Source organism: Alligator sinensis, unplaced genomic scaffold (assembly GCF_000455745.1).
Source record: "Alligator sinensis unplaced genomic scaffold, ASM45574v1 scaffold442_1, whole genome shotgun sequence".
In the NCBI taxonomy this organism is placed as follows: Eukaryota; Metazoa; Chordata; order Crocodylia; family Alligatoridae; genus Alligator; species Alligator sinensis.
This window is the reverse complement of record NW_005841829.1, coordinates 4120109-4136182: the sequence shown is the minus strand read 5'-3', so window position 1 is coordinate 4136182 and position 16074 is coordinate 4120109. Positions and strand designations below refer to the sequence as shown.

At 36.7% G+C, this 16074-nt stretch overlaps 1 protein-coding gene across 8 annotated transcripts in view; it reads right to left on the bottom strand.

Moving 5' to 3' along the window:
- Positions 1-16074, bottom strand: part of LOC102374600 (golgin subfamily B member 1-like) — a 59420-nt gene that overhangs the window by 6401 nt on the left and 36945 nt on the right. For all 8 annotated transcript variants that reach the window (XM_025196510.1, XM_025196556.1, XM_025196591.1 and 5 more), the window contains 5 exons: positions 5227-15987; positions 4200-4351; positions 3415-3568; positions 1742-1894; positions 908-1075 (listed from right to left, as the gene is read on the bottom strand). In XM_025196510.1, coding sequence (XP_025052295.1) covers positions 908-1075; positions 1742-1894; positions 3415-3568; positions 4200-4351; positions 5227-15987 — 11388 coding nt within the window. The remainder of the gene's footprint in view (positions 1-907; positions 1076-1741; positions 1895-3414; positions 3569-4199; positions 4352-5226; positions 15988-16074) is intronic.

The window sequence follows — 16074 nt, the reverse complement described above, 5'->3', positions numbered from 1 at the left end:
ATCAGAAGGCAGCACGGCAGGGGGAAGGGAGGGAGGAGTGAGCAAGAAGGAGGGGAGGGAGGGGGTAGAATCTTTGTCTACCCCTTCCCAAACTTCAGAGACCCAGGCTCCTGCATCCCTCCACTCCAAAAACAACTTGGCATCATCCCTTAACATGCTCCTTAACATCTCCTTAACATGCTCCATGGCAAATCCTTCAGTTGAACATACTTAGTGAAGACCTTCCCCAGTTCAAACTGCTGCTGTCCCAAGTGTACATGTAGACACTGCCCCCAGGAGCAGTTGACTCTGGCTCAAACTGCTCCAGAATTTATTGCGCTGCATTAATTGCATATGTAGATGCACCTGGTTAGTTAAGTTTTAGCTAAACAAAGCCCATTAAGACAGTATTTGTTCTGAGACTGACCCTTGGGGATACTGAGTGATACAACAAGTTCCTTCTGAGGACTAAGTATACAATTCCTTCCACACTACTTTTATCAATATTATCTGGCAGATAACTTTTCAATTATCTTAAAAACCCTACTCTTTAATGGAAGAAAAAAACTGTAATACCTTAGTACAAATATGGGACTTATACTGCCTTTAAAATTACATATCTGGAGTACAGGGAACATAAACAAAAACAAAACCAGTAAATCTGTGAACATTAACCAAAGGATAGTAGATGTTGCTTTATATAGCTACAGGGGAAAGAAAACCTAAAAAAGCTATCTTCCTTATTTTATAACATGATTCATGAAGTAATGAAAGTCTAATACTATAACAATTTATTTCCTTGTCATTAAGCACTAGAAAACTACCAAAGACTACAGATCCCTTCAACATCTCGGTTTGGGGCATGAATATAGAAATGGGAAAGGTGGGATCGAAAACAAGATATGACACTTTGCTCTGTTCACTTTACCTGAGCTGCATCTTGGTAGGAAGCAACTTGCATTGCCCGATATTCCCTCTCAAGTTTGAAATAGCGATTTTGCAGCTCAGTGTAACATAGCTGATTATCCCTTAGAGTCTGGGAGATAGTCTTCAACTGGGCAGACAGGGCACCATTCTCCTCTGTTGACTGCATTACCTGAAACAATTTAGTCTTTAAAAACAAGATCTACCAATTCTCTTACAGGGATAATTTGCTGAGGTAAGAGTAATAGCTGAAAGCTATCATACACGAGTTGAAATAAGTGCATCAAGTGACAGCCAGATGACAATGCCACAGGCTGACAAGTTTTAAGACAAGGAAATGAAAAGAGTTCGAAGGATTTTCTTTTCAGAGATGCTTTATCAACATGCAACCTTTTTGTGCTCTGAACTCATGCACAAATTTATTTAACTTAAACTGCCAATGAATGGATGTCACTTAAGGCATTTTGAAAATTTGGTCTCATGTGGCTCCAATTCTGTACTACAGTGCAGGAGTTTCTTTTGTTCCAAACTTAAATGCAATCCTTTTGCTTGGAACGTGGAGGAGGTGTTTAAACTTCCCCAATGAAGAACTGTAAGGCTAAGGAGCCCTGGCTCAGACAAATAACCAACCAAAAGGGCTATCATGGAAAGACAGTAACCATGATTTGGCTTGCCAGTTCTAATCTGAGCCAATTTGTGTGAGGCAATCTAAAACTGAAAGTAACAGAAACATGCCATGTGTTGGTGTCACACTGTTCCTAGACTCAGGAAGATGAAATTACTTGCATATTAACATTCTTTGTGCTCCACATCCAGAGTCATCATAGTATCTTCTTACCTTTGAATTGATCTGCTGGAAAGTAACATCTTTCTGCTGCATCTCCTGAAGACAGTGCTGCAGCTCATTCTGAAGCTGGTTTCTCTCAGCTAAAAGTTGTTTCACCTGCTCTGGGGTGTTTTCACTTCTGACTAGAGTGGCCATTTCCAGTGCCTTTGTTAACAAATAGAAAACAAAACAGGGTTCAATCTAAAGGAATTGGTAACTATTACATAAGAGGCAAGACTTTTGGGGAAATATATTTTATTGGACCAAGTGTATAGCTGGGAGAGCTAAAAGACATTTTTGGGCATCAGATTCCCATACTCAGGTCACTGTTACATAACATTACATTTTTTACATATGGACAAAGACAATCCTGTTGTTATTTTCTTCTCACAGGCTAGTCTAAATGTTTCAGTGAAAGTGGTTTTAAACAATCTAAACAATACAAACACTGCAACATTAAGAATCTGTAAAGAGGAACTGGCCACAGAGAGATATAATTAACTTCAAGCACACAAGTGGAGCAAAATTAAAAAAAAGAACAACTCTGAAAACCAACAAAGAGCAAAGTGGATTCATATTTTTTTTAAGTAAAATTATTTTACTTGTAATATTGTATGTAGTTTAACAAAGCTTAAAAACAGTTAGTTTGTAAATATTAATTTAAGGCAGACTGTACCCCTTTTCACAAAAACTCCCCAATATTGCTTTTAATAATGAATTGAATAATCTGTATTTGAGGACCACTTCCATCATCCTATCCAATCCAACAGCAAAGGGCCACTTCCAATCAATTTTTTCTACTGCTCTGTGGAACAAGTTCTATATATAAGATCAGGGGTGTTAAACTCACCCAGCCCATGGGGCCAGATGAGTTGTGCAGGGCCAGTCCATGGGCCAATCGGACCCACAGTTTAGCCCTGTATTCCGTATCCAGTGCATGCCCTGGAGCAGCAAGAGTGCATGCCACATGTGGCATGGTGCTAGAGCCCCAGAGCAGGAAACAGACACTCCGGGGCTGTGCTGCACATGGCAGCTGCTCAGTCACTTCGAGGCACAAGCTGGAGCGGGCACTGCATGCTGCATGTGGGGACATCTAGCACACCCCACATGCTGCTTGTGTGGCAACTCCAAGACCCACAGGCAGCGCTGAGAGCCAGATAATAGGGCTACACAAGCCAGATCTTTGACATCCCTGTATCAGATCATATATTGGAACTTCTATCACTTCTCTGCTTATGCCACAATCCAATAGTCATAAGTTTTAAGAAATTTTCATATTTCTTCATGGTAATAACTGGAAATTGACAGTAGTCAGAATATTGGTCAAGATAAATGTTATTTTCATTGATCAAATCACTCACCCGCTGAGATACCCAAAGCATGGGGTGAAAAGCACTCCTCCACTCTATCTGGTCCAATTGAAGGCATTCTGGGCTGAGTGCACACTCCCACCCCTTGATGATGGAGCCACAGCCTTTCCACAATTGTGAACTGGTTCCCAATGAGTGATATCTGGAAGTGTTGTATGTATGTGGACCCATTAGATGAAATGCTTGGTTACTACCCACACCCTCTGGTATTATAGTTCCACTAAACAGTTCTCATTTGGGAAAAAAATTTCAAATTAAAAAAAAAAAGTTAACTGACCAAAGTGTTTATATTTAAATGTGTTTAATCACTTTTACCTTGATTGGGTGATTACTGCTGGACGATTCTTTAACAATAGCATCTTGTTGCGACTTCTGTAATTCTACAATCTGTCGGTCTCTCTCTCTAATAGCCATCTGATACTGATTTTGTAGTGCTTGGGATTCTGTCAGCAGGTGTTTTTTTTCCATTCTAAACACAAAATAGGAGTTAAATCATAACTACATACACGTCAATATGGAAGAAAATAAAGCTGAGCTACTTAGCATTTTGAAATAAATGTCATACGAATTTCTACATAGCTACACCCATATCGACAAAGATCAGCATCTAAGACTTCACCTTAATACTCCATTTTCCCCAGAACTTTGTTTTAAAATGCCGAGAACAAGGCTTTGAAAAAATACTGCATGTACCCTGTTTGCACAAAGGCTAAATAGAATAAAAGATTCTAACCAGGCAGTGAAAGTTATCATGGTTATGCAACTTTTAATTGCAGTAGTCAAATTAAAGAAGAAAGTAGTTAAATTAAAATTTTGTATACCAAAACCACCAAAACAGAAATTCAGCTCACAAGTAAGCCTAAAGTCTATTATGTAGAGATAGAGATAGCTATATAAAGAAACGAAGTTTATTATTATTACTAATACAAAAGTTCTAAAGTAGAGTTCACACATAATGAAAACGTTTTGATGGAAATTTTAGGTGAACTATAACCCTTCGTTTCTACTTCAGATAGTTCTAAAGGGATGTTTCATTTTGTGTTGTGTATTCTACTGAAGATGCTTCTACACTAGCAACACGCTTTGTTTAATATTTTTACCTTAATCCAACCAATTCATTTTTGTATGATGCAATCTCTTTCTCAGTTTCTGCTTGAAAAGCTTTGGTTTGATGCAAAGCTCTCTCCAGGTCATCTACCTTGTTCTTTAGTTTGGACATTTCAACTGTTGCTAGACTGGCTCCTTCTTTAGCCTACATGAAAAAAAGATGTAATGAATTAGAATAAAATCTGGATCATACTAAAAACCCTGTTAGTATCAAAACTGCATTAAGAATTATGGGTTCTTTTCATTCTCTCCTGTTTCTTCAGGTCTGCAGAAACCAAAGTTCTCAATCTGATTTTAAATGTGCTTTCTCTATTTCACCTATACTTCCTTAATGTTTAGCTAGACTACCAAACGGAAACTTTGCAATCCATAAAAGCATATAAAGTAGAGAGTAAATTCTTGCACTTGTCCTTGAACTTTACACAACATATTTCTCCCTATCCATCTGAAATGTTTCCAAACAACTTGAGAGAATGTATCCATATGGAATGTTTCCAAATTACTCTTAAGCACATTTCTAAATTACTCTTAAAACAAAAGAATTAAAAAAAAAAATTAAAATCTGAGTTCAAAAGGCTCTGGGCAGATTACAATAAAATGGAAAATGAATTGCAGAAATAGAATAAAATCCTAACATAAGAACAAACTATGCCCCCTTCTCTCCTGTACCCTGCCCACGGAGGGGGAAAAAAGTATTAAAAACCAGTCCATCCTTCCCTGCCTACTTCAGCTCCCCTGGCCTCTGACCAAAGAGAATGCTCCTTCTTGCCTTCTTCCACCTTAACCAACCTCATTTCCCAACCTACATGCAATATGTCCATAAAAGACAACAGTTCTCCCCCCACCATCTGTATTGCCTCCCATCACTCCCCACTGTCATTCATTCCCTTGCCTCATATGCAGGGGAGTTCCCCTGACCCACTTACTGTCCCTTCTAAGCCATATCTCCTTTCTTATTTCACTGATGTTGTCAGAGGCAATGGGAAATGAAGCTGTGCCATGCTTAGCTTTATGAACTACCTTCAGTTTGCTGAGCTCCTGCAACAATCTGTCTCGTTCATCCTGAAGACAAGACATGGCTTTGGAAAAGGCTTCAATTTGCTGAATATGCTTCTTATTCTCAGACGTGAGTGTAGAAATCTCAAGGTCTTGGCTACTTACTTCCTCACAGAGATTTTCAATTTCACTAATAACCTGATCCAGAGTGACCTTGTTTTTAGCAGTGTGAAGCTCTTGGCTCAAAATATCATTTTCTTTTAGTACATTCACAATTTGCAATGTGAAGTCATTCAGTTTTGTTACAAGTTCATCTCCTCTCTTTTTTTCAGTTTTGAGTTCAGATTCATATTTATTCTGAAGTATTTTGAAATCCTCTATTAATCTGTCTCTATCATCCTGTAAAGAAGCCATCGCTTTTGCAAATGACTCAGTCTGGGATCTCAGCTGTTTATTCTGACATTGAAGGTCTACCAACCTCTTCTCTGGAGATGTATCAGTTTCATTTCCCCATTCAGATGTCAAAACTGACTTACTGTCTTTACCCTCTGAAGATTTGGGGAATTTACCTAATTTCTGGATTTTTTTAAATATGTCTTGAAGCTTTTCTCCATGTTGTGCATTGACTGCCAGTTCTATTTTCTGATCACTCTCCCTCATCTGGTGTTTTTCTCTAGTTTCAGAAACGAGTTTTTCTTTGTTTAGTGATGCGACTAGAGACTCCAGTTCATTTATTTTGGATATTAATATTTGATTCTCATGTTCTAAAGATGTTGTACTCTCCTTTTGCAAATTATTAGTCAGCTGCATTTCTGTGATTTGTTTCTGAAGTTTCAATTTCTCCTGTTCAAAGTCCTTCATGCAATCCAATTTCTGTTTAAGCAATTCTTTCAACTGATGATCTTTCAGAGATAAAACCTGGTTAAAGTCTTCCCTACATTTTATTAACTGTGCACTTAGCTTTGCATTTTCAGAATGAAGATCATCTATCCGATTCAGATGCTTCCTTATTTCTTGTTTCAAATCACTGTCACAGTTGCCAATACCAGTGAAGAGAACATCTCTCTGACTTAAAATGTTTTCGTGCTGATATTCCAGATCTTTGTATTTAGAAAAGAGAACATCCCTGTCATTCTGAAGAGATGACATTGATTTTCTTAAGGCATCAATTTCATTGGCAATTTCGGTCTTATCTTTAGCAGTTTTATCAGCTTTCAGCTGCAGATTTTTCAATTCATTTTCCATCTTCTGACAGGCTTCTTCAGATTGCTGTGCTTTTATTTGCAAAGAATTTAACTGCTGCTCGTATTCATTGATTTGTTTTCCATGTTGAGTCTGTATCTGCGTGAGATATCCAGAAATCTCCCCACCCTTAGATGATACCAGTAGAGATATTTCTGTATCTTTGTTGTTCAGCCTTATTTTCATTTGTTGAGAAATGGCAATCTGTTTTTCCAGTTCCACTTGGATCTTTTCTTTTTCCAACAGAATTTGTTGCAACTCCTGTTCTTTTCTAGCAAAATTACTTTCCAACACTTTTATTTGCCTTCCTGCATCTCTACTATTCTCTAGAAGATGGTTAAGAGAATTATTTTCTTTAAGCAACTCATGTAAAGCTGCTTCTTTTGATTGAAGTATGGTACCCAATTTTTGCTGTTGGTTGAGAAGAATCTCATTTTCTTTTTTTATTCTGCACAGTTCATTGTAATTTTGGGGATCTAAAGATTTCTGCCTTGAGTACACTTCATTCTTTGATTCTTCTAACACAGAGAACGTAGTATTCAGTTCCTGAATCGGATCCATTTTCTCCTTTGTATCACTTTGTAAAGACTGTATTTCTAGGTAACTCTCTACTACCTGTTTCTCTTTATTTTGGATTACCTCTTTGAACTGTTTTTCCAAGGTTTTTATTTCACTGATCACCTGGCCCCAGTCATTTGGAAGAGAAGCTGTGCAATTTGCAAAAGCGGATAATTTGGCTATAGTTGCATTGAAATCTGCTTGAACCTTTCTAAACAAGAAGTCTGTAACATAGACTTTCTTTTGCAAACGATGAAGTTCACCATCTACCTTGTCTTTCTCTCGCTGAAGTGCGCTGTATTTTTCTTCAAGGTTCAACCACTCTCTCTTGTGCACTGTCTTTAGCTGCTGAAGGCTAAGCTCTAATTCTTTCTCATATTCTTGCCTCTGATTTTGTAGCTGATCTTCTTTCTTCTGAACTTCTCTTTTCCAAATTAAATTCTCAGCTGAAACCCTGTCCAAGTCGCTCTTTGACTGATCTAACAAATTCTTCTGGGAAGAAAGCTTATCATTTAGACTGTATATTTGTTCATTTAATTTGGCACGCTCTTCTGTTGCATTATTTAAATCTTTCTCAAATTCGTCATTCTTTGACTCTGATAGTTTCACAGATCGCTCCAAGTCTAGAATCAGTTCTTGGAATTTAATAGAATCTTTTTGTAACTGGTTGATCTCTTGCTGTTTTTCCTTCAAGAGTTCTTTCAATTCTCTAGTTTTGGTTTTTGTCCCATCATTGCCTCTCTGAGCATGTTTCACCTTCTCCTCAAATACTTTTGCAATATTCAACTGCTGTTCTTCTTGCTCTCTAATGAGATTGCAGTTCTTTGCCTTTACATCTTCCAACTGTTGGAGCAGGAAGCTATTCTGCACCTGCGCAGATTTCAGTCTGTCTGTCAGTTGATCCACCTTCTTGGTATGGTTGAGCAATTCTGTCTCCAGAAATTCTCGCTCATTTTTAACTTTGAAAGACATTTCTTGTACATTTTCAAGTTCCTCCTGTAAGAGGCACTTGTCATCTTCTAAAATTTTAACTCTTTCATTCAAGATAACAATTTCTTGTTTAAGATTTCCACATTCGTTTTCCAGCTTTGATAGCGACCTCTTTTTCTGCTCCAAAGATTCTTCAGTTTCTTTTACTTTTTCTGAAAGCAAACTTCTTTCTTGCGCTAAGGCAAGCATATTTAGTTCTTTCCCTGAAATGTCATCATTTAACATACTTACTTGCCTTAATAATGATTCTCTCTCATGTAAAGCATCAGTAATTTTAGACTGCATATCAGCCTCGTTCAATTCCATTTGCACTTGGTCTGATTTAGTTGCACTGATATCATTATGAAGGACTTCATTTTCATACTGAATTTTTTCTAAAGCCTGCTTCAGGTTCTCAGAAGTTTGTTTCAGCTGCTCATTTTCCTCCATTAGCTGTCTGTTCTGCAGAATGAATTCATGAAGACGCTGCTGAAGTTCTTCCATTCTTGCCTCATGTTCAAATGTCTGCCTTTCTAATTTACTCTGTAATTCATCAATTGTACTTTGTTTAGATTTAGCAAGTTGCTGCAATTTATTCTTTATAGCTTCAGTTTCATCAACGGCTTCATAAAGTTGCTTCTCCAATTCCTGTTTTTCACGTTCTCTCTCAGCAAATCTCTGAATAGCTTCTTGCTTTTCTTTTCTAGTGAGATCAATAATTTGCCTCATTTCTGCTATTTTACTACTTATGCTCTCATAGGCCTGCAGAAGTGACTCGTAATCTTGTTTTAATTCACTGTGTTTAGCTTTCCATCCTGTTAATTCAACTGTCTGAGAATCTTTCAAAGTACTTAGTTGGAAGGAAAAAGCTTCCTTTTCCTGAACTATAGTCTCCATAGTAGATTTAAGACTTTCACATGCAGCAGTTAAGTTTTCATTTTCAGTTAATAGTCTAGCATTTTCAAAAGCAAGGGTTTCTTCTGTACTCAGTGAAGAACTAGCATCTGAGTTTTGTTTTTCTTTGCCAAGCTCAGACAACAAGCATTCAAGGGTACGTGACTTACTGGTCAATTCTTCTTTTTCCAACATCAGTTCATCAATCCGACCTTTTAAACATTTATTTTCTTTCAGAGCTTCCTTACGTGATATTAAAGCTGCTTGTAGCTTCCTGTGGAGATGTTCTCTGGATTGTTCCTGTGCAACAGTCTTTTGCTTTTGCAACACAGGATCAATCACAGTTATATTTTTCCCTGCCTGTTCCTGACTCCTTTTGGTTAGTTTCTGAATTTCATAATTTCTTTCTTCTACTACCTTCGCTCTTCTGGAATAATCCTTCTGTAGTGACTGAACACAGATGTCTTTGCCTTGGAGCCTTGACTGCAGCAAGTTAGTTTCTGAGTGTGCCAGCACCAGATCCTCGTCACTATAATTTTCTTTAACTTTCTTACATGATACCATATCCCTTGCTTCAGAGGTTGGTAGAGACTTCTCATGTAGTATATCTAACTCCACCATAAGTTTTTTGTTTTCTTCACTGAAATGTTTTAGCTCCATTTTCATATCTACTAGTTCTGCATTGGCCTTCCCTAAATTAGTGATGAGCTCTTCTCTCTCTCTTTCTATTGCTTCAAATGCCTTTTTAAAATACTGAGATTCTTCCTGGTTTTCTTGCCACCTGAGCTGTAACTGTACAGTTTCTTTTAGCTTTCCTTTTTCCTGATCAAACTTATCTTTGAAATCCATCAGAACACAAATCAGCTCCTTAATTCCCTTATTCTTTTCTACAAATAGTTTGTTTGCTTGTTGGAGGTTAATCTTCAGTTTTTCAATTTCCTCCTTGCTTGCCTTGTAATCTTCACCCCTTTTACAGAGAGCTTCCTTTTCTTTATCCCTAAATTCAACTGTAGTCTTAATGTGTAGTGCCTCTGTATCATAAATGTCCAACTTTTTCTGCAGTTGATTTATTTCATCCAACATGCAGTCTTTGTGATGTTTATCAGGCTGTTCCATTTGACTCACCGAGTCCTGCAGGTTTATCATCTCTTCTATTTTGTCATCAAGTTCAAATGATGTCTTTCTTACTTCATCCTTTAACATTTTTGTTTCTTCTTGAAGTTTCACCTGGTTATCAATTAGTTTTTCCAACTCAGTCTCTTCTCTTGTCATTCCAACTGTCTGCTGCGACTCCTCTAACACAGCCTGAGTCTTATTTTTAGGTTCATCTGATTCCAACCCATTTGGATCAGTAGTTTCCTTTTCTTGAAGTGCTGCCACATGAATCTCCAACTCTTTCTCTGGAGAACATACTAGCAACTGATTACAGTCAAATTCTTCTCCCTTTCTTTGATGAACTTCTTGAAGTGTTTTGTGCTCCTTCCTGAGGAGTTCAAAGTCATTATTTTGTTCACTCAAATCAGTGCCAAGTTTAAAGTGCTCTTCCTTTTCTTTCTGAAATTTCTTAACATCCTCTTCCCTGGCCAAAAGTGATGCCTGAAGTTTCTTGTGTAGGATGTCTCTCTCTCTTTCTAATTGACTTAGTTGACTAACTTCACTATTAAGGCCCACAAAATTCTTAGCATCTCCAGCATTTAAACAAGGTTCTACCAAATTGATATTATTCAAAAATTCATCCTTCTTTACAATTTCAGCCTTGAGATTTTCAATAGTCAAGATAAATTGAGAACATTCTTCTCCATATGCTTTTTCTTTCTCATTAAGCACAGACTGCATGTGAGCTAGCAGTGTGTCTTTGTCCTCCATAGACTTTAGATTTTGCTCAGATTCTTTTTCTTTTACAGCAATGTCATTTTCCAACTTTGCAACATAGTTTTGAAGGTGCTCTAAATTAGACACTTCGGCAGAAAGTGTCTCACTCATTTTATTTATTTTGGCATCTTTCTCTAAAAGCTGTTGCTTCAGAGTTTCAAGGTGGGATTCCAGATCTCTATTTTGCGTCTGAACAAGTTTCATCTGCTGTGTTAACTCATCAATCCTCTTCAACAGTTCCTCTGTTTTTTTATGTTCTTTTTCTATTTCCTCCTGTGTACTGCTTTCAATATTTGCAATTTTTTGCATTAGGTCTTTTCTTATCAACAATGCTGCTTGAAGTTTCTTTTTCAAGTTCTCTTTCTCCTTACCCAGTTTCTCAAGACTAAACTGCATCTGTTCTTTTTCATTCATTAAATCTTTAAATGCAGCTTCTTTGTGGCTTAATATAACCTGATTACGTTCCACTTCTTTTTTATAATTCTCAAGTTGCTGGGACACTTGATTTAGCTCTTGTATAGAACTATTTCGATCAGATTCAAGTTGCTGCAGTTTACTGTTTAATACATTTCTCTCTTCAGAAAACTTCATCATTTCATTAGACAAGGATTCCATGACCTGAGTAACGGAACAATCCTTCTCTTTCAGCTGCTGACTTAGCGCAGAAATTAAATCCTTCTGTTGCTTTGTCTGAGAAGTTAAATTTTCTATGAGGTGGTCTTTTTTCTCCATTTCTGCTAAGAGACTCACTATTTTTTTACGGTCAGCGCTTAAATTCTCAGAACTGGTTTTGAGCTCTTCTTTGGACTTATCTATCTGGTTCTGAAGAAAATTAATCTGTTTGTTCAATTCTGCAAACAATTCTTCTCTTCCTTCCAAAAGAGATTGTTGTTTTTGAGCTGTCTCTTTGACAGCAACCAATTCCTGAGACAAACATTCAATTTCAGATTGATAGGTGCCCTTCACCTTTTCAAGATCATTCTGTAGCAACACCTTTGTTTTCTCTAGTGACTGCAAATTTTGTAATTTCTTCTTCAAGATATCTATTTCTTTATTCTTTTCTAAAAGAGCCAGCTGCAATCCCTCTCCTTCTACTTCTTTGCTCAGAATGGTGGATACCATGCTGGAGAATTTTTCCCATTTAATTTTACTATCAGTTACTTGATAATTAGCATTTGGAGTGTTTGCATCCTGTTCTTTGCAGAAAAGCCTAGTGCTATATAATGCTGATAGGTTTTTGGTTAACTCCTCTTTCATAAGATCCAGCTCTTGTTGTAAAAAGTGGATTTTACCATCTTTTGATTTAATTTCACTCTCTAAATTCCTAACCTTCTCATTAAGAAATGAATTTTGCTGAATTTCCCTATCAAGTTCTGTCACCCATTTGTTTTCAGACTCAAGTACACTTTGTTCTAACTTTCCAACTTTAAGCTTTAATTCAGAGACCTCTTCACCCTTCGCACTAACCTGAATTTGTAACTGCTCTTTTTCAGTCTTCATCTGTAGTTTGACAGCATCTATCTGCATTCTGGAATAATTTTCACTGGCTTCTAGTTTTTCATTAATTTCTTGCAGTTTTTCTAATTTTTGTTGTAACAGACTTTGGCATGCAATAAGTTCTCTGTTTTCTACCATCAGTTTTTCTGCATTTACTTGTCTGAGAACTTTCTCCCTCTCTAAAGAAGTTACCTGTTTTTGCAGACTGTCTATTAAAAGTGTATGGTCATGGCAGTCTTGAGAGGATTTGGAATTTATGTTGTTTAGCTCAGACTTTAATAATTCAACATTTTTAGCCTGTTCAGTACAATTCAGTTGCAGATTTTGTAAAGTTAGCTCTTTTTGCTGTGCATCTTGCTTGAAGATATTTATCTGGTCCAGTGCTTTCTGGTGCTCTGTTTTTATAGAGAACAGTTCAACTGTCAAAGAATCAATTTTCTTCTGGTTTATGGCAAAGTTTTCATCTTTCTCCTGCAAAACACTAGCGACATTTTTTAAGGCTGTATCACTTTTCTCTAGCTTCTCCTGAAGGAGCTTGATCTCCTTAGTAAGAGCACTAATATTGCTTTCTGCCAGCTGCATACTAGCATCTTTTTCATTTAAGGAATGAAGGAGTCCAGTAATATTCTCTTCCTTTTTACTGAGTGTTATATTAAGTTCAGTTCTTTGTTCACACACTGCTGTAAACTTTTCCTGCAAAGATATGAAAACACTTTCTTTCTCCTGCAACTGCTGTCTGGACTTTTCTAATTCTTGCATCAGTTCATGCACCTGACTCTGAACCTGAGTAAGCAACTTTAGCTTTCCATCATCTTCGCTTGCTTTGTCACTTAGCTTCTTGCGGAGGTTTGTGTTTTCCACAAGAAAAGATTCTCTCTCTGCCAAAGACTGATTAGTATCATTTATGACCCTCTTTTGATCATTTACCTCTCTTTTTAGTTTCAGTTTTGCTTCTTCCAAATCTGTTACCTGTTTCTTTAACACTTCACATTCATTCTCTTTGTCTTGAAGCTGTATCTTCAGCTTCTCATTGAGTAATGTAGTATTACTGACAACCAATTCCTTCTCTAAAATTATTGCTTTTAATTGTTCTACTTCAGAAGTCAAAACCTCTAATTGTTTCTGCTGCATAAAGGAACTCTCTTTCATTTCAGAAACATATGCTTTCAAATTAACATATTCATCTACTTTTTGCTTTAAAGACTTGTCTTTTTGTACAATTGATTCATTCATTTCTGCTGATTTTTCTGTCATAGTTTTAAGCTGACACTGAAGATCAGAAAGCACCTCCATATTCTCAGACAGTTGAACTCTAAGCATATCAGATTCTTCAGATTTATCTTTAAACAGCTTTAATTCTTGGGCTTGCTTTCTACATTCATTTTCTTTTTCTTGCATTGTCTGCTTAGTCTGACTGGTTTCAGAACCCAAAACCTGCATCTGAATTTGCAAATCAGAAATTATTTGCAAATACCTTGCTTCTCCTGCCACTTTATTTTCCCCCATCTCCTCAATCAAAACCTCCTTTTGAGAAAGGAGAGCTTCCTTTTCTTCTAAACTTATTTTTAATGTTTCTTTCTCAATTATTAGGCTATCAATTTGGTCCTTCAGAGCTAAAATATTATGACCTTGCTGAGATAAATGAGAAGTCAAAGTAGCTATTTCATCTGATTTCTTTATCACTGTTTTATTAGCTATTTCAAGATCTACTTTCAATTTTTCAGTTTCTAAGGTTAGTTCATGTGCTTTGTTCTTTATTGAAACAAGTTCAGATTGGTGTTGTAAGAGCTGAGACTGGAGGATATCACAATCACTTGACTTTCTGCTGCATGCAACTGCAAGGTCTTCCTTCTCATATTTTAGCATCTCCACTTTTTTGCCAAGTATCTCTAACCGGGTATTTAACTTTGCACTTTCTTCTATTTTCTCAGCAATCTGTCTCTGAAAATTTTCAACCTTTACACCTTGATTTTTAATAGTCAAGTCTCTCTCTTCCACCTGCTGACTTAATTTCATATTTTCATCCTTAAACTTGTCCATGTCAATTTTATTTTCTTCTGCTTGCTTAAGTAAGGAAGCATTCTGAAGGATTTTCTCTTCTAGAGACCTGCTGGTACCTTCACAATCCAGAGTTATATCTTGAATCTGTTTCTGTAATGATAATATTTTTTCCCCACTGTGGCTGAGTTTCTGGACAAGCATATTGCATTCAGACAACTTGTCATTTAACATTCCTTCTTTTTCCATTTCTCCATCTTTAGCATTGTTCAGTTGGATGGTAAGCAACTGTATTTGTTCACGCAACTGACTGATTAGTACATTATATTCCTTTGTTTTCTCCAGCACCTGCTCTGTGAGAGAGTTCTCTTTTTGCTTTGCAAATATTGAAAGTTGCTCACACTTTTTTGTTAATGTCTCTTTAGCATCACTTAGCTCTGAAAGAGTTTTCTGGTACTCTAAAGTACTAACAGATAACTTGTCCTCCATAGCTGCCATAGCCTGGGTTCTCAACAATAATTCACACTCCTTTGTATCTAGTAATTTAGACAAACTCTCATTTTCACTTATAAGCTGTTGCTTCTCTTTTTCCATAACTTCTACTGCATTTCTCAAATCTACTTTAGCTTGTATTTGCTCTGCCAAATCTTTTTCCTTCCCCTCAAGATCTGCCTGCAACTGCTTATTAGCTGAAGTAATGTTTTGTGCTTCTATTTCCATCTTATTCATAATTTTTTGTATTTCATTTAGTTGGTTGTTAAGTTCTTTGCTCTGCATATCTTTGGTTTTTAGTTCTTCAATTAATGTAAGCTTAGCCTCTTCATTCTGCTGCTGGGCAACTTGAAGTTGTTGTTCCAATGAAGTAATAATATTTACTTTCTCCCGTAAAGCCTTCTTAAGTGTTTCTTGATGTTCAATATGTTCTGTAAGCTGAAAAGATAACTTAGACAGTTCTTCATCTTTTTTTGCAGCCTCCAAAACTAGCTTGTTGTAAAAATCTTTAACTGATTTTAACTCATTTTCAAGTGTCTGTTCTTTGTTTTCCTTCTCTTTAAGTAAACTGTTCAATTTTTCCTTTGAAGAGTTTTTTTCCTCAAGCTGGGATTTCAAATATTCAGTTTCTTCCTTGTGTTTTATTTCAATTTCTTGTAACTTTTCTGATGATTTAGTCATTTGTTCTTTCAGCAAAGTAATCTGTGACTCACACTCCATGAGCTTATTATGGTATGTGATATTGTTGGCCTTGATTTCAGAACGCAGATCCTTAATAATTATGCTGCTCTCACTGACTTGCCTTACTAGTTCCTCATTTTCTTTAGTTTTAGCTCCATTCAGCTCTTTAGCTTTCTCCAGCTCCAATGCCATTGTATTATTCTGCTCAGAAAGCGCAGAAATCTTCATGCTTGTATCTCTTATGTCAACTGTTTGTACTTCTTTCAGTAAGTGAGTTTCCCTATTAGCCTTTGACAAGGCTTCTTCCATCTCTCGTAGTTCTGCCTCTTTGCTCTGGATTTGACATTTCAGAATGGTAATCTGTTCAGAATATTCAGTCATACTTGAAGAGAGAACAGAAATTTCCTTGTCCTTTTCAACTAGCACTTCTTTCAGGTTATCAATTTCTCTCTCATGTCTCTGTAGGTCATGAATAAGTTGAGATCTCTCCTCCAAATGGTTTGTGTTCAGTCTGTCAAGCTCCTCATTTGTCTGGTCAAGATCCTGTTGCATCAATTCTACTGCAGCATCTTGTTTCAAAGTCTAGACATCAAAAAAGCAGTATTACAAAGATGGTTATGCTGTAAATTATAGGGAAGAAACAGCTGTTTGCGTATGAGACCAGTATCT